This window comes from Cyprinodon variegatus, unplaced genomic scaffold, assembly GCF_000732505.1.
Source record: "Cyprinodon variegatus isolate N-32 unplaced genomic scaffold, C_variegatus-1.0 Scaffold311, whole genome shotgun sequence".
In the NCBI taxonomy this organism is placed as follows: domain Eukaryota; kingdom Metazoa; phylum Chordata; class Actinopteri; order Cyprinodontiformes; family Cyprinodontidae; genus Cyprinodon; species Cyprinodon variegatus.
Genome location: NW_015150764.1, coordinates 48,526 through 70,074, shown reverse-complemented (window position 1 = coordinate 70,074; position 21,549 = coordinate 48,526). Strand labels below are relative to the sequence as shown.

Below are 21,549 nucleotides of genomic sequence, written 5' to 3'. Positions count from 1 at the left end.
ATTTTTGTTGGTGTGTCAGATATGTTTTAAAAGACATGCAGCTTATCCATGTTTGCAGGCTCTTAATTTGGAGCATAAAAGAAATAAGTAATAGCAGTAGTAATGTGTCCACCTTAGAAGACAGCTAGATAAGGCCAGATGACATTATTTGTTAAAAAAATATGTGAATTGTACATATTTTTAACAAACTGTGAGGACTGGAAATATCAAGCTTTCCCAAGTTTAAAAGAATTGTTTAGTATAACCTTGAGAAATGGTTTCTTACTGTTTAAAGTAATCGCCGGTACAACAGTCATTATGTGGAAACCAAAGGAGCATCGTCCATCTTTCTTATCCTAGATCACACTCATCTAAACCCCTTGATGCAAGCTCTAAGTGCCATGTCCATTAGAAAGATGACTGCAGGCTCACCAGATGATTGCAGTTCAGCGAAATACTGTTAATCAGCTATCAATGGAAATCAACTGTGCTGAAGAAGGGAAACCTGGAAAACAGGGCAGCTTTGGGCAGGCCTAATTTAAAGGATGTTTGTTCAATATTCTCCCTTTAAATTCTGAATAATCAAAGCAACAGTTAAAAATAGATACATCCCAATATTATAGTTCTCATAAATCATATTTTACATGATTTTTTAACAATGGGAAATTGTTTGATTTCCTGTTTTAAATATAAATTGTTGTAAAACCATTCGGTTGAAGTTTTCTGTAGAATTTCTGTTTTTTTTTTACCTGAAGTTACCGCCTACCAGGAGGATTTCATCTCAGGCTACAGGCCTATTCAACATTTAGATAATCTTCATTTTTACAAATGAGAACCTTAGAATGGGACATGCATGACTTGAGAGAATGATCAATTTAAACAACAACTGGATTATTAAAAAAAGAATCTATAAAAGGCATTTTATGACTTAGGAAACTCTTAATTTATTTGTGAAAATGGAAAAAGGGTGCATATTTAGATTTTTATAAGAGTGCTGTGCAAGGTGTCATTTCCTACACCTAATATAGCTTATTGTATTTCATTCCTGTCTATTTACTGAGGGGCGACATATTTAGATTGTAATTACTCACCTTCATGTTGGCCTTGTAATTAATGAGCAGACCTTACCCCAAGAAAAGGTTGACCTGCATGCAGTGTACAAAAAGTAAAAGAAAGTTTAAAAGTTTTTTTGCTATGGACCCACATTTTTTATTTTATTTCTGACCTTCAGTTCAATATTTACCAATTAAAAAACAAAACAATATCTGATTTGTTTTTTAAGTTTGAACTCATGCATGCAAACAAAAAGCCTCACTCTCATGCGATGATCCTGTTTCTTGGGAATCAGGTTCACCTCAGCTTCCTGGGGCCCCACCCAGTCTTAGCTTTGCTCCTTGCGCTCCAGCTAAGCACCTCTTTCACGTGGGAATGAACGTTTGTGTAGAGGAAGAGCACACAATGGCACTTCCCACAATGCCACATTTACAGGCCCCCGCACAGAGCTGGAGGAACAATCAACCAATCAGACACTGTCAGGCTCCCCCGGCCCCCGCTGACAATCATCAATTGTTGTCCAGGAGGAAGATAGGGGAAACAACAATCAGTCGCAGTGGTTAAGTGACTTTTCTCCATGTCTTTTACTGCTGTTCTCTACACAATCAGAGTTAAACACGTCAGCTTCCTCCCTCAGGACCCCCACAAGGGAATTACTAGAGAGACAGAGGGTGACTGAAAAAAAAAAGGATTGTTGGGGGTAGAAAAAAGGGAAAAGGGGGGAAAATAAAAACATGAGATTAAAACGTTTAAGGAGCAGCCATTAGTGTTTGTGCATTGTATTTAATTATAGTGCATGACAATCTGCATTCATGTCATTGTGATTCCCATCCTTCTGATGAAATAATGCATTGTTGTTGATCCGTGGAGAGGGGTTTGGACCTCTACAACTATAAGTATAAATTCCTCCAGAGGACTAAAACTGCCGCTGACTCACAGGTCCAAACCCAGGCTGGTTTGTCTGCATGCAGCAGAGGACAATTATTATAAAAAAAAAAGGGATTTTATTTCAACCCAGTTTTGTCTTATTTAAATAATTACTCAATCATTTCTCAGTGATTTGCTAAAAAAAACACATTATTGATAATTCAGAGCAGAAATAACCATACATTCAGGCAAACTTTGTCCTTTTTCCCTGTTATTCTCAATCTTAGCACTAAGGCAGTAATTTAAGTTTATAGTAATACAATAGGTGCTTATAAAGCCTGCTTTCTTTTCTTAGAAAGCTTAAAATGTTAAAATACATGGATTTTCACAAAGATACCTCTAATCCAGTTATATTTCCAATCTGATACCGATACCTGGGCTGAACATATCGGTCCGGTATCTAATACCTATTTGATTCAACTGTTGGATGAATGAAACATATGTCTTGCCACGTGAACAAAGGTTTTGCCTTAGCATAAACACTGTTATTTAGAAAAAGGTAACAGTTTAACACACATATAAATGTACTTTATATAATTTATCAACAAATCAGCAAAAAGAAAGAATTACCAATTACGAAAGTAAAATGTACTGGATCTTCGATATCATCTATCCATATTCTCCTGCCTATTCCGTCAGGATGGGTCCAGTGCCTCTCTCTGGTAGTCCATGGGCGAGAGGTAGAGTACACCCCGGACAGGTCCCCTCTGCTGCAGGGCCACACAGAGACACACACACTCACACCTAAGGACAATTTAAAGAAGCAAATGAACCTAAAAGCCATGTTTTTTGGACTGTGAGAGGAAGCCAGAATACCCGGGAGAACTCAAATGTGCACAGAGAGAACAATCAAACTCCATGCAGAAAGACCCTGTGCCGGGAATCAAATCGAAAACCTTCTTGCTGCAGGGCAACAGTGCTGCAAACTGCGGCACGATGCAGCCCAATCCAATGTCAAATCACTAATATCCGATCCAGATAATTCGTCAATATTGCAGCCGATATCTGTTCATGCTATGATCTGATCGGTGCATCTCTATTCCCTAATGCTTTAATTATCTTCCCTGCTGCTTTCCTGTAACATTTGGTGACTGCAGCTTGAAAATGTCAGGGCTCATTACTGAAGAAAAATGTGCAGTCTGCTGTGCTGCAGATACAATCATTGTCTATTGTGCCATGTTACAATCCCAAAAATAAACATGCTCTATTACATTTTATTTGACAAACCATTGTAAAGCAGTACTTAATTCTAAAGCAAAGCATGCTATGTGCTTCTCAAAAATGTTAGTCAACAAGACCCAGGAACACAACAGCCAGGTCAGGCATAAAGTTGTAGAGAATAAAAACAAAGAATGGCACAACTACAAACCTACCAAGACTAGGCTATCCAGCTTTACTATATAGTAAAGGGATTTTCTATTCCCTTTACTATATAATAAATTGGTTTTACTGGGGAGCTGCAGTAAAACCAGAGCTTGGGAGGACAAGTACTAGGTGTGCACATGCCATAAAATCTGGCCTTTATGGAAAAGTGGCAAGAAAAAAACTATGGTTGAAAAAAAGCATTTAGACAACACAATTGTGTGGAGAAAGGTGGTCAGATTGCAACAATGTTATACTCTGGCTTCCATACTAAAAGAAACAGTATCTCTGCATAATCCAAAAAGACCATTCTCAGTGTAGATACATGGTGGTGGCAGCATCATGCTGTGAGAGGGCCTCTTTCCAGCCGGGATATGGAGGCTGGTGAGCAAGATTGGAAGACCGATGTAGCTAAACATAGAGATAAACCCATTAGAGTCTGAGAAATACTTGACACCTAGGAATAACCCCATAGTAATGGTGCAGTTTATTGGATATTTGTGTACTAGTTGAAGTCCAGCCTTAAACCTAATGGAGAATATGAACGACATCTAGAACTTTTTGGGATAAAAGTTTGGTCGGTCTGATGAGTGATGTTTTTGTCTTCATTCTCTCACCAACTTCTGCCTACGCTCCAAGAACTGCATGCATATCCCTCTCCTTTCAGTTCTGCAACCGCCTGTGCTGCTCAGTAATTTGACGGACTGCACCGTTAACGCCAGCAGCTCAGTGACCCTCAGCTGTGAGTCTAGAGGAGTCCCACCACCGAAAATCACATGGTATAAAGACGAACGTGTTCTACTGCAGGGATCAGGTAGGAAAAAACACCTAAAACATGTAAATCTCAGCTGTAAGCTGATGTTTAGAAGTCGTTTCCCAATTCCCTCGTCAGGCATCATCGTATCAGCCGGAGATGGGACTCTCCATATCGATAGAATCACAGTTGACGACCAAGGTCTGTATACGTGCCTGGCCACGAATGAAAGAGGATCTGCAGAGAGCTCTGCCTACATACGAGTCAACGGTAAGTAAAAAATATATTTCCTTTACGAAAATCCTGCCTTTAAATTGGCTGTTTGCTGGAAGGTAAAGCAAGTGCACCTCCTTATATGAGCATTTCTTATTGTGCATTGTTCCGAGCTCTGTAAAAAGCAACACCGTCTCCATGTGCACACATAGTACAGTATATCACATTGTTTCATGTAGTATTTAGACTCAGAGGTGGGTTGTGTCAGTTCTATTAATGGAAGATGATGAATGTAATGTTTCTGAGTAAACATTGATCAAAGTAGGCCTTAACATAAACCCATTCTGCCTTTTGTTCACTTTTCACACACACATACACACACACATATATCCGGAGGTAGCAGAGGAGATGGAGCTCACTGGAAGCGGTTGTGTTGCACTCACTTCCCACTCCAGGTTTGGATAGAGAAGCAGTGTGTGTGTTGTGTCCTGATGAGCCAGGAAGGAAGCTGTCTCCCATTTTTATTTCCTCCGGAAGGGCCCGCCTACATCTCACAGAGACTCCATGCTGGACTGAACTGGGCATTTCCTCACCCTCCTAGTGAAAAATTGACAGTAATAAACTTATAGTGGGGGGGTTTATACATTCCAAGTGATGGTAAAAAACTGAAAACCATGACACCACAGCACCTGCGCCGATGGAAGCAGTCTTATTCTAAAGATTTGTTCAGTAATGTTTAGATGCATGCCTGCTCCAACAAACCAGAAGCCAGTTTATGAGCCTTTCATGTTTCAGACTCGGTTCTACATCCAAACGTTGCAGGAAAGTTGCTCTTGTAGACTGAAATGAGGCTTTAAAGGACCATCAGAAAATGTAAAGTGCTGTTGGATTAATTCCAGTTTTACAATGGAAAAGGTCATAACATTGGTTTTATGTGTGTGCAGGTGCATCAGAAGCCTCCTTTCTGGAAATTCCCACTTTAACCTGTACCTGTGTGGTGGCCACTCTCTTCTGGCTCATGCTCACGCTCTTCATTAGGAAATTGAAACAGGTGAGATAAGGAGAAGATACAATTACAATTATACAATCTTTTTCTAGGGGGATTCATTGTTAAAGTGAAACATTAATTTGCTAAATATTTATAATAATCAAACATTTTCACAATTTGTCATGCTACAAGTACAAACTTCAAAGTATTTTTGCTGGGATTTGATGCAATTAACCAATGCAAAGTTGAGCCTAATTGCCATGATGGAGGTAAAAGTTATTTTCTTGTTTTTGTCTTTTTTAACTGAAATAATCTGAAACAGGTACCATTCTTTGTACTCAGAGTAATAAAAAGTAGAAACACCTTTGTTTCTATTAATACTGCAGTTAGCTTCTAAATCTTTCTTTTTTTATGGTATTGTTTTATAAAGCCCACTTAGAGTCTACATCTAACTGCTGCATCAGTTTAGCTGATGTATTGACTGAGAGGTTATTTTTGAGAAGCTTGGGATATTGTTGTCAAACATAACACCAGCTTACCTTTGTTAAACAGACCCACCACACAGACACAAGTAAACATCCAGGTAACTAATGTTGAGATAGTGGATTCCTCCAAATACCTGAGTGTTGATCCTAACAATAAAGTGAGGCTACAACATTGACTGCCTTAAAAGGAAGGGTCAGAGCAAACTCTTACTGCTCAAAATACTTAGATCTTTTACGGGAGGTCTTATTAAATATCTTCTCTGACTGCTGCGGCGCTGCATGTTGGAGCAGCGGCTTATCTGGAACCGACAGGAAGCAGTCGGATAAGCTCATTAGGAAGGCCAGCTCTGATGGCCTCTGGACACAGTGCAGGTGGTGGGAGAGAGAAGACTGTGACAAAAATAACATTAATGTAGGATAATGCCTACCCCCCCCCCATGCATAAAGCTATTACAGAGCTGGAGAGCTCCTTCAATTAAAGACTGCTGCAGCCTTGGTGCAAAAAGAAGCCATAATGCAGATCCCTCCTCCCAGCTGCTGTTGTGCTGCTTTCACACCAAATGTAAACAACACAAGTGGAGCGAATAATTTAGATTTTATCCCAAAGAAAAAGCACAATTGGGAGCAAAATAACAGTAGTTGCTGCAAAGGAAGCGTTTCGGGCAATGCCTTGAATTGGGCGAATAGAGCAAAGCAAAACTGTAAATAGCGGGGTGAATGCACGGATAAAGTGAAGAAAAAGTTTTCTCAAGTTCAACTATATGAACTTTTCAGTCAATTTAGTTCCTTTAGTTCAGTTGCTTTAACCAATCATGAACTGGATCTGGTCGTGATGTAGGGTGAATCAGAGGCAGTGGAGACAAAGCCGTTTTCATTCAAAAACTCATCAAAGGGAGACAGCAAGTCCTGATACTGGACTGGAAGCGCTGCCACCATCCAGCTGCAGCTCTTGAAGCAGGTGGTGGTACTAGCCGAACTGAATCTCTGGTTGATCAAGGGATGCTAGCAGCAACGCCATTGTTCAGCTTTCCATATTAGGTACAGCACTATGACTTGAGGTCTGCCATGTTGAGTTAAACAAACAAGAAGTACCAGAAAATGGATAGAAGCTGCTCCAACATCATGACAAAATATAGCAAGCTGCTAAAGACGGGGGAAATATCAAGCATCCAACAGCAGACAAACCATTTGTGTTGTGTGTGTTTAGTGTAAATGCAGTGTATATTCGCTGATCAAGAATTTCTTTTTACATTTATACAATAATTTACAATTGTTTACCTGGTCTTTATGTTTTTCACATACATGTTGCTCTTTGTACACATTGTTAGTCCCTTGTTTACGTCATAGCAGGCAGGCCAGGGTAGATCTTTGCATATCAGCTGTACTTACACTGAGACTTCAGTAATCACAGATTAACTCTGCTAAATTAGTGACTTTGGAGGAACATTTTTTTGACTGATTTTTATTTAGGTATATATAAGATAGAAAGGAGGCAGAGTTGCATTGATGCCAGACTTTACTCTCTTTTTATTGTGATCCATATTGAAAGCCATTAACCATTTTCCTTCCGCTTTCTTTTGGTTTCTCACCAGAATTTGTAAAAATAAAATGAAGTTTGTGATATAATATAAGTGGTCAGTTATTTTTGCAAGGCAGTGTAGATTATAGATCCATGCATCCATCTTTTCCTGCCTTTTCAGTCAGGGTCGCAGGTGGGATACATCCTTGACAGGTCACCAGTCCATTGCAGGGCAACACAAAGACACACAAAGACATACAACCATGCCTACCCACTCACATTTAAGGTCAATTTAGAGATGCCAATGAACCTAACAGTCATAGTTTTGGAGTGTGGGAAAACCCAGAGAGAAGCCATGCATTGCCAGAACATGCAAACTCCGAAATGCCGAAAGACAGACCCTGGGCTGGGAATTAAACTCAGAACCTTCTTGCTGCAAGGCAACAATGATACAAACTATGCCAGCATGCAGACCTCTTATAATCAATACTATCTAGCTATAAAAGTAGTATAAAAGTTGTTTCAGTTTTGCATTTTGTGTCTCTTTTAACAATATACTCTGTTTCTGTTCCAAAGCAGAATATTTCAACCCACAAAACAGACTACTTGTCCATCATAGTGGATACAGGAGGGGGGCCAATAGAGGAGCATTGTGAACGCCTGCAGTATGACCCCAACCTATGGGAGTTCCCTCGGGAACGTCTTAAATTAGGTATGCTTCTCCAGTGTGTAAAAAAAATCTATTTATTTCTGTAGAGAAGTCTTTAGTGAGATCAGACCAGTGTTTGGGGCTTAGTGGGAAAGGACAGAGGTGTTTGTGATCACAGGACTGATACAAGAATTTTCTCATAGGTCTTATCTAGTTATTGTTGGGAGTGACTCTCATTCCATTAATCAGACTCTGTGTCTGTGTTGTCTGGACAGCACTAATCAGCTGCATCATGGGGTATTTAACTTGTGTTTACTGGAAGTAATCAACTCCTTCTATCAGGGAGGGATATGGTTAGTAGGACAGTTGATGAGGTCTCCCATCAGCCCCTCCTATCTGGAATGGATGTGAATAGTAGTAATTAATTGACACACCTCCTGTTTCAGAGTCTTTCGCACTCTCACATAATTACTTTTTAACAGGAAAACCTCTAGGCCGTGGAGCCTTTGGTAAAGTGATGCAGGCGTCTGCATTTGGTATCGACAGCTCTACCAGCTGCAGGACTGTTGCTGTGAAGATGCTGAAAGGTGCTTGCTTCATGTTTTTTTTTTTTCAGTGTTAAATGAATCTGAAAGAAAGTCCCTGCTGGTTGTTTTACTGTTCTACTTATTGTCCACCAGAGGGAGCCACAGCCAGTGAACACAAGGCCCTGATGACAGAGCTTAAGATCCTCAATCACATTGGAAACCATCTGAATGTTGTCAACTTGCTGGGTGCCTGCACCAAACCAGGAGGTGAGCTGTTTCCACCTAATGCATGCTTCTTTATATATTTATGAGGCACGGCTCTTGTTTGCACCTTCTAACTAAACTTAGATGTGATGGTTTTGCATACAGGACCGCTGATGGTCATTGTTGAGTACTGTTGCTTTGGCAACCTCTCTGCCTTCCTGAAGAACAAGAGAGATGTGTATGTGCATTCCCGGGTAAGTGCAGCAGCTCGCCTTCACTCAGGCATGCGTGAACAGCACTGCGGTTTGGAGAAGAACCTAAATAACCATTTTGGTGTGCGTAATTGCAAAATTCTGGCCTTAAATACTCACTTCTGCAAATTGTTTGAGGTATGAAAATGTTATCAGTTGTCGAGCAGAACATGAACTTCCCTAACCGCCTTACGGGTTTGAGTTGTTAAAAAGTTTTGGCATTGGCCTAGAGGAAATGTAAAAGAAAGACGAGCTTAAGGTGCCTTCAGACAAACTGAAATCAAGTAACATAAATGTACTTTTCCCTCAATTTAGCAGGCAGGAGGAACAGATGTAAGAATAAGTTTTGTCTCAAGTCTTCCCAACAACCAAGGAACCAGTGTGGATTGTTGTGACAAAGAAGGCAAATGCCTTGGTATGACCACAGTCTCTTAGACGTTTTCCTAAATTTATACATGATCAAAGTTTTTCATCTCAGCTTTATTCTTCTAGATCCAGAATCACCCTCTTCTGCATCTCCTCTCTTCCTAGAGGATCTAATTTCCTTCAGCTTTCAGGTGGCAAGAGGAATGGAGTTTTTGGCATCTCGCAAGGTCTGCCATTCCGCTATCAACATTCACTGACATATGATGTACTTAATTTCAGCACTAGGGTAAATTAACTATTTAAACCAGACACTGCAAAAGAGTCAACATTCTTTCTCAGTTTCAAACGTTCAAACTAAATAAGAGTTAGGGTTAGGGTTAGATTCAGAGGTTTTACTATATTTCTTTTGCATTTTTAGTTTTTTTTTTTTTTTTTAGGTATCCTTTCACATGCCTCTCCACAGTTTTCTGGCTTCAGCTCTCATTATCTATGTGATGGTCCCTTTAAACATTGTCTGAGCAGAGCCCTTTGTCTCTAATGTCTGCTATACTTCAATGAATTATGTCAATTAATACCGTTCTTTGGTGCCAACTCTTTTAGGCTGTTTTTTGACAGCCAGCTCTAATGTCCGAAAACTTCAACTGTAGAATCATTAGACCACAGGACATTGCATATTATAACCTGTACTTCTGTATTTTTTCTGGACTAATGGCCTCTTCGTCTCTGAATGGCTTTTCAGTCCATGTACATGACTAGTTTTACTGTTGATGGCACTAATCTATGTTTGCACCAAAGTTTAAAACAGATTTAAAGGTCCATCTTTTTCTTTCTCATATTGTGATGATGTAAAAAAATAAATCAGTTAGCTTGTTGTGTTGCTTTAAAATACATCCAAAACTCTGCTTCCAGGTAACTGAAATTAAAAGCCTGTCAAATGTACAGAGGAATAGTAATTCTAGCATGTATAAACTTTTGATTTTTGAGAGGGGAAAAAAAATCGGATTCTTTGAATTTACAAAAAAAACAAAATTACTTTTGTTACCATAAAGGTTAGTCTCATTTATACGACAGAGTATTAGGGCCAGGCTAGAGATTGTTTTTTTAAATACGAGAAAAAAGTCATAACATTATGAGAATAATGTTGCAATATTATGAGAATAAATTTGTAATATTACAAGAGTAAAGTCATAACATTATGAGAATAAAGTCATAAATTTTAAATTACGAGAATAAAGTAAAAAAATTATGAGAAAAATTACAAGGATGAAGTCATACCGCTACGACGGCGTATTAGGGTCAGGCTAGAGATTGTTTTTTTTTATTTTGAGAATAAAATCGTAATATTACGAGAATAAAGTAATAAAATTATGAGAATAAAGTCGTAATATTGTGAGAATAAAGTTGAAAAATAACGAGAATGAAGTCATCATACCACAACCTGTTTCAGAAAGAAAGCTTTGAGCTCTGACCGGCATATGATGGCCGACCAGCACCACCAAACAGAAACCTGAGTCCACTTTGACATACTGAAAATTGGATACTGTTGTGCTAAAATATTTCCTTATTTGCCAAGCCAATACCAAAGTATACCTACAAATGATGCTGGACATTCCTCATTTTAAGGAAGAAAGTGCTTCTTGTAACATTTGTCATAAAATGCAACTTTTATCTTGTTATATTAGGACTTTATTCTCTTAATATTGCGACTTCATTCTTGTCATGTTGCAACTGTATTCCCATAATGTTACAACTTTAATCTCATAATTTTATGACTTTATTCTCCTAATATTACAACTTTATTCTCAAATTAAAGAAAAAATGTCTAGCATGGCCCTAATACTCGGTTGTACATTTAGCCTGATGTTTTATTTATGTGTTTTGTTGTCTTCCTGCATCAGTGTATTCACCGAGATCTAGCTGCAAGGAACATTTTATTGACCAACAAAAAGGTGGTGAAGATCTGTGACTTCGGCCTGGCCAGAGACATCTACAAAAACCCAGACTACGTCAGGAAAGGAGATGTGAGTAGAGGAACAATTTTGTAGTATACCTGTGCTCCTTCTCTATTTGGCTGTTGCAAAATGAGAAGCAGCTTTCATTTTCTGTCTTACACTGCAATGTTTGAAAACTGAAGGATTCACGCAGTTGCCTAAATTGTAATGACGGGAAAAGTTTAAAAAAGAAAAATGAAAGTGTGGTAAACATCGTTTTAAAAGTAAAAAGAGCTGTAGTTTTCTTTATGCGTTATGCAAAATACATGGATTGAATTATGGTAGTTAAAAGCCTAATATATCAATAATAACATGAAAAATTGGAAAACAAGGTGATAACTCAAAAGCTGTCTTGTTGGATTGTTGTGTTGAGAAATAAAACAGATTTTTTTTCTGACAGTTTTCTGACTGTAAGCTAATTCCTTAAGAGTAAAAGGAATAGTTAAGCATTTGAGGTCAGAGTTTGTTATCTATTATAACATCCACATTTCTAATATTAGCTGGTAAAATTTGGCCTTCCTTTTAACTTAAAAATAAACTTCATCTGATGCAAACAAGGCAACAACGATTTTTATCTTACAGTATGTCAATAGACAGATTCTGGTTGTGTTGCTCTACTAGTTTAACATTATTAGGTATCAAAAAATTATGGATTGAAGCTGACCAGCATGGATTTATGTCTTTCTATTATACAATAACATTTTTTCACACGTTAACAAATAGTTTGATTGGTGTACATTTTTCCCTACCTGGCCACTCCATGAACATTTTTTAGCTACGCCACTGTAGGGTTAAGATAATACCTACTTCTAGCCTTAGGTAGGATCTTGTTTTGATGAACTGCGCAACCTTCATGAAAATAATGATAAACAATTTTGGAAATGTAAATAAAAAAGTTTAGTTAAAGTTTGAGGATTTTTGAAACATCATCTAAAATCTTGTCCTCCGCTCGGTGCACAGACCCGTCTCCCTCTGAAATGGATGTCCCCTGAATCAATTTTCGACAAGGTTTTCACCACTCAGAGTGACGTGTGGTCATTCGGCATACTGCTCTGGGAGATCTTCTCTTTAGGTATGGTACCTAACCAAAACACAGCTCCTCTTTTGTTGCGTTATTATGATGATGATCTTTTGAAGTTTAGTCGACATATGGATGGGTTGTTGTGTGTTTTTTTTTATTTGCACATAAGGAGCCTCTCCATACCCTGGTCTTCAAATTGATGAGGAGTTTTGCCACAGGCTGAAGAGCGGAACGAGGATGCGAGCGCCAGAATACAGCACACCTGAAATGTTAGTTTTTGTTTTGGTTTCATCACTCTAAAATAAGAGTTTCAAAGCTACATTATATTGGAGAATTACATTTTTAAACCTGTTTTATTCTTATTATTTATATCACAAAACTTCACCAAAATATTTGGGCACAATGTTTTTTTTTCTTTTTATGTATATATTGGGGAAAAAAGTATTGCTCCTAAAAAGTTGATGTTCCTAGTTAAAAAGATCATTTTCTTATATATATTTTTTAAGTTAAACCATTATAAGTTATTTCAAAGCTAGTCCCTACCACCTCTGTAAAGACTCATTCATCCAGTACACTTCAATAGATAGAAATTAGAAGTTTGTTACACCAGTTTGTGCATTAAAACTAAATTATAACATCCTTAGATTTGGTTTCAGTTTCCATTATCTTGAATTGATCATTTTTGCCCAATACCTAGAACACTTCTTTATTTTTTCTTGTCCAAATCTCTTTTATCTTTGGATGGCGGTGTACATTTTATTTAGTCTTCTCCTGACTCATACCCTTCTCCAATTAAATAATTTAGATCCATCGTATCGTTTCTGCAAAAAGCGAAATTACGCAAATAAGAAAATGTCACTGAAGTCTTTATAGAACAGCTGAATGTTTTCTCAGGCTGATGATGGATCTAATAATTCAATTCGATTTTCAATTCAGTTTATTTATATAGCACCAATTCACAACACATGTCATATCAATGCGCTTTACAGATACAATTCAACCAGATCATACAGTCAGTTTGATTCAGTTTTCTATCTAAGGGAAACCAGCTGATTGCATCAACTCAGTGACTCGAATAAAGAAATGTTTAATTGTCAGCAAGCATGCTTGTAGTGACAGTGGAGAGGAAAACTCCCATCTGCCGAGGCCGACTGGCAGACGGTCAGTCTTCTTTTTGTGTTTTAGTCCAAACTAAAACACAAAAAGAAGTTGCTGCAACAGCAGCAAAGTTTTAGGTAAGATGTGTGAACATTTACATAACTAGGGTGTTAAAGGATCTATAAGCTCAAGCTTTTGTTTCTTCCTATAATTTAGTTGTTTTCATTGAAGGTGTAAAAAAAACAGGGGATTGGATTTGTCAGGCGGCTGCTCAGTGGCACAGTGGGTAGCACTGCTGCCTTGCAGCAAGAAGGTTCTGGGTTTGATTCCCAGCCTGGGGTCTTTCTGCATGGAGTTTGCATGTTCTCCCTGAGCATACATGGGTTCTTTCTGGGTACTCCAGAGAATTTTGTGAACTGCTGTTTGTTAAATTATATAAAATCTGAACTTAACAAGTGAAAATACTGTGGAAAAAGAGAACCGCAACTTCTAAGCACATTATGGTGCCAACATAATAATGAGGTAGAGTACCATTCCACGTGGAATTTTGTCAAAATGATCATAAAATGACTAAAATTAAAGATGTATGTTGTCGGTAGGGCCTTATAAAACATTGAGAAGCCAATGGGCAATCATCTGTTAACCAGGCAGCTGAGAAACAGCTGAGGCTTTTACATTCATGGGGCCAAATTAAACAGACCACTGAATTTAACCACAGCTCTCTGCATGCTGCACACTCGTGTTTGTTTTTAGCGTTTATACGGAAGCAGGTACATTTTTAGTTGCTGCTTCTGAGCTCAGAGACCCAGTTTCGAATCACGCCAGTGGCTTAGCGTACAGTTTAGCTTTGGGCTTGTTTTGTTTGTTTCTCATTTGAATAGAGGATATTTTAAAGAACAGTTCACTTCCTTTAAATGAAAAATCTTCATCCCTTTAAAGCCAAGTGTATCATATTTGATGCGTGGGTTTTTAAGACCACTGCATCATATGTGTGATATTATTGTTCTTGATAACCCTGACTTAAACAATCGACCAGCTGTAGTGAACAGAAATCGTACAAAAGATTATACAGAAATGCCTAATCTATTTATATATAAAATTTATGCAAATAAATTGCCTACTTTAACTTATACAGAATGTGTTTCTGTATTTAATTTGTCTGAAAACTGTCAATGAAAACTATAAGAACACAAAATATGACTTTCCATCAATTATTTCATTGCCAAAGCTTTAAAGGGTTAAGTGTAAAAACAGGCCTAATCATTTTTGTGGTATTTCTAAGACTTCTAATTATTTAACAAATGTATCACTTTCCCCACAAAAGCAAATATGTACATGTTTTGGGTCTATCTGGGAAATATTTAAAACACATCTTGCATATTTAAAAAAAAAACTAATTCAATATATTAATTTGGTTATAATCCCTAAAAATCCTAATATATTAGTCACAATTTAAACAATTTAAAGAATAAAGAAATTTTTTAATGTAACCTTTATTTAATCAGGTAGATATTGTTGAGATAATAATGTTTTTATAAAGATATCTCTGGTTTAAGAAAAAAATTACTTAAACTTAAGTTTTAAAAATCTGACTTTTTCTACATTGTATTTGGCTTTTAAAGCTTAAGATGTTGCCTGCAGTAGTTTTAATGATGGCCTAATTTAGCATAAATCCAGATTACCTGGATATAAAAGCTGAAGCTAACAGTTAGTATGGTAGTGGCATTACCATGCATTTCTATGGCAGTTTTGGGGTTGTCGTTGTTTTTTATTTTCATATAACATATCTGTAACTTTTATGCAATTTACGTCTTCAGTCGAGGGGCCATAACAGGCATGGGCCCTGTTGGACCCCAGTGAACACACTAGATTTTGATACTTTAAACTATGTGCAGGCAAAGCAGGATGCAGCATCTTTTTTTTTTTTTTTAAGAGAATACTAACTGCTCATTGTGGAAACTGCAGTTTGTTGCTTCATGGGTTATTTAATGTCTTTAAATTTAGGATGCACTGCTACTTCATATTTGCAACTCGATCCATCTAGGAAAAAATAAACAGTGACAGATGATCTGATAAAGTTTTCACAGTGTTTGTTAAACTGTAGGATTTGCTTTTGTTGTAACATAAACTGACTACATCTATAAAACCTAAACTATCTAAACTTGTAATGCACCTGTAGATTTAACTAACAAATATGTTATTTATTGAAATATGTAATATCTCTGTAGTGAAATTCTTACTGAGAAAAAATACCAGTTGGATATTTGTATCCCCTGTGCCTTTTTTCTCATCTTCATCAGTTTCATCTGCCCTGTCTCTGACTCTGAAATCTCCACATTTTCACCACTTAAACTAACATAATACCCTGATCCTCAGTTATTTCTTTACCTGTTGCACTTTCGATGGCCCTCACTTGTGACCCTTGTGACCCTTCATGGGTGACACTCCTGATCTCTATAAATCATCCTTCTTACGCCAAAATATTTTTTATTATAACCAAAAACACTGAAAATGTCTCCTCTTTAAAGTGTATTTTTCATTTCAAGATTTGGGAAAATTGCCCTACTTTTTATGGGAAGAGGTCTACAACAATATTGTACTATAAATTGTAAATAAAATTAAGAGAATATGCCAAAACTTTCATCAAATGTTTAATATCGCATCAGCAGGCATTTAATCATTTGAAAAGTTCAGGTGACTGTACTGTTGTGTTTTAAAACATCATCTGGACATATTAACTCTGAATTAACTGCAGAAAGTTGGACAGTTCAGTTGCTTCTCTCTGCTGAGCTGCAGACAGATTGCCTTGACAATGTGCCTCTGACGAACACGTGTGGCTGTGGAGTGCGTAGCAGACGGTAGTGATGCAAGGCCATAACCACATTTTAGGAACCATCAGTGTATCTGCAGCTGCATATTTTTCGTAAGTTAATGTTTAATTCAAAGGCTTTAAGAGGCTTTTGTAAAATCTAACAAATACGATTACAAGCACTGTAAGGAAAAAATAATAATTGCATTGCAGCATGTAAGCAAACACATTTACATATTCTCCCACTATTTTACATGTTCTGATGATCAGCACATGATAATTCAAGTACAGTAGCAGCCTACATGGTTTTCCCCCAACTGCTCCATTCATTTTAAAAACACAATCTGATATGCTTCTGATTCGTGGATCAGTTTTGCTCGTTATGAAGTTCAATCATGTTTTTACACACCTTAACCTTCAGTAGATCAGCCTCTTACACTCATAAATGCAAGTGAGATATTATCTTTTTTGGACCTTGCAACGGGCTCTCACTTCAAATATCCCAAACTATCCTTTAAGACTTATTGTGTTAAACATTAACCACAAACTCATGATCAGTTTTGTCTCAATGGAATTTGAAATAGGGTCTGCTTTTTGCTGTGTTTAAAGAAAAGGGTGTTTTTGTCTACAGTTACAGCACAATGCTGGCATGTTGGGATGCTTGTCCTTCAGAGCGACCCACCTTCACCAATCTGGTAGAGATATTGGGAGACCTGCTACAGGCCAGAGCTCAGGAGGTCTAACTTGAAACATTTTTAAATTTTATGTCATTATTCTTGTTTAAAAAAGAAGTACCATTTCTGAAGTGTAAATAAATACTGTTTTCCAGGATGGAAAAGACTACATTCCTCTGGGATCTTTTAAGAATGGCGAGCGCTTTGAGGTGTCTAAGGAAAACCCACATGCAGTCACAAATCTAAGGTAAGGTGATGTGAAAATTTGAGGCATCATGCTTTTGGCTCGAATGTATAACATGTAGGTTTCTAAAGATGGTAGAATGGCGCTAAATAATTATAAATAAACAAAATACATAAAGGGAAGTAGAGCTGAGGTAGACGTGAGGTAACTCAAACTGAAAGAAAAGGATATTGAGAAAACAGGAAAAAAACAAACCCCTTGACTTTGAACCTACTCTGTGCAGCTACATGAGAGGTATGGCCACACTTCAGACTTTTGAGGAACTACCCTGTAAGGAGCAAGACACCTGCGATGTGAGACAACTCTGTCACATCTATACAAGATCTTTCCCTTAAACACAGAAAGCAGACCGATAAGCTGCTTTTTTAAATCTTTTTGTTTTTTAGGAGCAGAGCGACAGCGGGATGGTCCTCCCTTCAGAGGAGCTGAATCAGATGATGCAAGGTTACACCAGGAACAAGAATCTCAGCAGGTGCACACCTCCCATCTCTAATGTATTTTAGGCTTTTTCACATACTGTGTTGTTCACATTTGTCTTTAGCCACTGATAACATCCATCCACACATAAGGAAAATAAAGCGATTTAACCGATCACTCATGTTTTTGGACTGTGAAAGGAAGCCGGAGTACCCAGAGAGACCCCGGGCCGGGAATCAAACCTGCAACATTCTTGCTGCAAGGCAGCAGTGCTACCCACTGCCCCACTGAGCAGCTTACAGTGATACCCCAAAATAAAATCCATTGAATTAAATCAATTTATAATAAATAAACTACAGGTGTGTTTTAAAGGTATAGTGGAGGATTTCTGCAATTTTTCTGAAAGACCCGCCCTCTCCAATAAAAAAAAATGCACATGCACAACCCTGTATCCGCTCCCGAGATGGAATGCATATTAATACCCTCTCAGGCTCAAATTAACTTGTAGTTGCAGGAAAAATCTGATATTTGGAGAAAATGATCATACTTTTTTTGAGAGAGAGACTTTCACATGCAATGAATTCTGGGATGTTGCAGATTTGCAACAGTGGCCCGGAGTGGTAAATTGACACTGAAGACTGAATCTGATATGAACATTAACTTTATTTGAATGTCACAAACATAAAATTAATTAAACAAAATTCGAAGAAAAAAAATGTCTCTCACAAAATTAGAGAACTTTTTGTCAAACTTTTTCTCCACCGACATCTCAAAACTTCTTGAGAAGGCCGTTTCTGTTAAACTGTTGCTTAAAATATAGGCAAACTAGTAGATAAAGCATGTAGCATCCATTGGTAACATTGAAATTGAGATGCCTCTGGTGAAAAACCTAGAGGAGATAAAATCTACTAATTGGCAAGTGTCATGTCTATACACAATTATGATTCATCTTATGTAGTATTGGTTGCAAAATAATGGAAATTGGTAGTGATACTTATATGAAATTGGTGCTTAGAAAATCTGTTTCAGTGACACCAAGGACTCAGCCATGTTGAAGGTGAGTCAGCAGTGCTATCTGGTGAGCTGGAGAGAAACTGTTTGTTGCAAATGCACAACTAAGTAATTCTGTTGTACTTCTGAGTAACAAAAGCTCCTAAAATATGGATGTGGATTAATTAGCTAAGTGGGATTTAGCTGTTGCAAATCTGCAACATCTGCCTGGAGAGGGTTAAATGCGTACGAGAGCATGCACGAGCCATACCTCCTTGTTTTTCTAGCAGTGATGTGAAATAGATTTCTCCAAATAGCATGCCAAACTTTATCTTTAGGGTAGAAACTTTGCAGTGGGAAGGCTGACCTGTGCTTTCAGTGTACGCCATTGCATGGAAAAAATCTCCCAAAAACAGTCTAGTCTTGTTTTTCTCTTCTAAACCCTTTCTCTTCTTCTCATACACTTTGTAGACACTTTTTCTCTTACAACCCTTGGATATTTTTAAAGAACCGTGGTGAAAGAGGTGAGCTTTAATGACTGGCTGAAACTGTAGCTCACCACAGATATACGCTTGAAAGTGCAAATGTGCTGAAAAAAGATAGCTAACTGGGGATGAACACGTAGGACGGTCTTATGTAAACATATCACCAGAATGATTGACAATTTCGAGGAACTCTTATTTTGAAGATCCACCCAGATAAAGAACATCTCCCCCATAATTTTAACTATTCTGTTTATGTAAAGCTGTGATATGAAGGCCTCAGAACATTAATGAGCAAACAGCATCAGGAAAATGCTGTACAATGAATAAGTAGATACATAAAGCTAATGAAAAAACCTTTGCAACTGTCAACGACCTGAAACATACATCCTGAGGTACAGTGGAATGTTGGAGAATGGCCTAGTTAACGTATGAAATATCCTAAAGTGGTTGTTTGACTGTTACTTTCTACTCAGTTTCCCTGAATTTCAGCAATACCATGTTGGTCTCTTGATATGCAAACCTGGAATACATGCTGTATATAGCCAAAAAGACTAGGAGCTGTATCCCCAAGTAGATTGGTTTTACAAAGAGCTTAATATGGAATTTTAAACATTTTAAAAATCATGCATCAACCCCGTCCTTTTTGTTTTGCATATTGCAAAATGCAAACGACCAATAATAAATATTAGTATGTATGTGTGTTTATCCCCCCCGCAGGTTCTTCATGTTTTCTAAGTGCAGAGACAACCAGGCGCCCTTTTTCTGCAGCAACTCCTCTGCTCTCCATGAGGACGAGCCCTCCATCCTGCCCGCTGACTGGGAGTGTGAAGAGGGCTGCTCTCCTCCTCCAGACTACAACTCTGCCTTCCTCTATCCCTCCCTTTAGCTTCTGGCTCCCTAACATACCGTCCTAAGACAGCTGCCTACATAGTTCATCCATCAGTATTCGACCATCAATCTTACTGTGCTTTTTCACTCCACTATCTCGCTCTCTTCTACCTCATGGTAATGCCTGCAGAACCAGTATTCCCATAACATCTGCTTTTAAAAGCAAAAAGTATTCCGAAATGTAGAGCATGATTTTTTTTAAACTGGAGGAAAAAAACATGAATCTCTTCCATTACTTTGCAAAAACCATAAGTATGAGGTGTCTGAAATATATTCTCCTGTCATGAGCAGCTAATCCTCCATTAGTTAACCTTGTTTTGGTACCTCCTGCTTTTTGAAGAGGAGCATTGCTGTATGAAATAACTGCTCCTCCTGCACAACTGCTTTATGCTGGATAGAAAGATATTATGTATTCATATTAGAACAGATAAACATATTTATTTCTACTTTTAAGCCATGTTATGGACCAGTTAAGCTTTTTTTTTTGTTAACACATATTTTGAACTGGATTGTGTAGCTAATATACCTCTAAATACACTGAAAAAACTGCCTTATGAGAGTGAAGTTAAGAATAAAGGATTGTTTTAACAGTGTGATTTTATTCACAGATATTTAAAATCACTCTATAAATGCTTTTCTTTCTCTTAGTCAGCATATCCTTTCATATTTTTATTTAACAAGAGGAGAAATCTGTTCTATTTTGAATGAAATCAGTTTTAAATAGAAACTCTTTAGAAAAAACTTAAGTTGAATAAATAGAGTTCGGACTAAACCCTTAAATTCCAGACCTTCAAGCTGATAATCAGATTTAATCTGTGATGGGTTATCAGGCATCCCCAAACTGGGTCCTCAAGGCCCCCTGTCCTGCAGGTTTTAGAGGTTTCCTTGCTCCAGCACAGCTGATTTTAATTGAAAGCTGATTAACAGGCTTTTTGGTCTACTGCAATCATTATAACCAGCTGTGCTGAAGCAGAGAAACCTCTAAAACCTGCAGGACAGGGGGCCTTGAGGACCGAGTTTGGGGATGCCTGGGTTATGTTGTTCAACTAACAGATTCCATCACAAAGTTTTCCCAACTCTTCAAAACTGCAGCTTTAACCTATTAAAGTCATGCCAATGCAAATTAAGAGATTTATTGGAGAATAAAACAGTCAGGTCAAGAAGAAAGCAACTCCCCTCCTCCCTGATAGAACATAGTGCAGGCAGCATCATGCTGTGGGGACAATTTTCCTCAGCAAACCCAGGGATGGAAACCTTGAAGGAAATGTATTAGAGAGGCTTAAGACTTTGGGACAAGGGTGGAGATTCCCCTTCCAGCAGGACAGGAATTAGAATATTCATAGAACGGCCTTGAAAATGGTTTTTCATAGATTCTGTCTATTCATTCTGACTGGGTTTTACGTAAGGATGGCCTAGGGGCAGGTTTATACATTTTGTTTTATCCAAAAAGTATAGTGGAGAACATTAAAAGAAGAGCACACATCAGCATCAGTTTTGGTATTCTTTATTAAAATACTGCTGTACACACAAATATTGCAAAAATCTGAGACTAGAACACAAGAGGGGTATAAGACATACTAAGATGGCGATTGTAGGTGTGCTGCTGTGTGTGTGTTTGTGTGTGTGTGTGGGGGGGTTGTTAACTCTGACGTCAT

The 21,549-nt window shown here is 37.8% G+C and overlaps 1 protein-coding gene across 3 annotated transcripts in view; it reads left to right on the top strand.

Moving 5' to 3' along the window:
• flt1 (fms-related tyrosine kinase 1) overlaps positions 1-20,134 on the top strand; it is a 47,776-nt gene extending 27,642 nt beyond the window's left edge. Inside the window, exons 14-30 of one of the 3 annotated variants that reach the window (XM_015384386.1) lie at positions 3,989-4,135; positions 4,214-4,345; positions 5,233-5,339; positions 7,860-7,992; positions 8,412-8,516; positions 8,610-8,723; positions 8,826-8,914; positions 9,227-9,326; positions 9,404-9,504; positions 11,176-11,298; positions 12,229-12,340; positions 12,459-12,558; positions 16,828-16,933; positions 17,026-17,117; positions 17,338-17,407; positions 17,501-17,586; positions 19,724-20,134. In XM_015384386.1, coding sequence (XP_015239872.1) covers positions 3,989-4,135; positions 4,214-4,345; positions 5,233-5,339; positions 7,860-7,992; positions 8,412-8,516; positions 8,610-8,723; positions 8,826-8,914; positions 9,227-9,326; positions 9,404-9,504; positions 11,176-11,298; positions 12,229-12,340; positions 12,459-12,558; positions 16,828-16,933; positions 17,026-17,117; positions 17,338-17,407; positions 17,501-17,586; positions 19,724-19,892 — 1,886 coding nt within the window. In that variant the 3' untranslated portion in view covers positions 19,893-20,134. Of the gene's footprint in view, positions 1-3,988; positions 4,136-4,213; positions 4,346-5,232; positions 5,340-7,856; positions 7,993-8,411; positions 8,517-8,609; positions 8,724-8,825; positions 8,915-9,226; positions 9,327-9,403; positions 9,505-11,175; positions 11,299-12,228; positions 12,341-12,458; positions 12,559-16,827; positions 16,934-17,025; positions 17,118-17,337; positions 17,408-17,500; positions 17,587-19,723 lie in introns of all 3 variants that reach the window. The other 2 variants (XM_015384387.1, XM_015384385.1) reach the window with 2 other exon arrangements.
• The last annotated feature ends 1,415 nt before the right edge of the window (positions 20,135-21,549 follow it).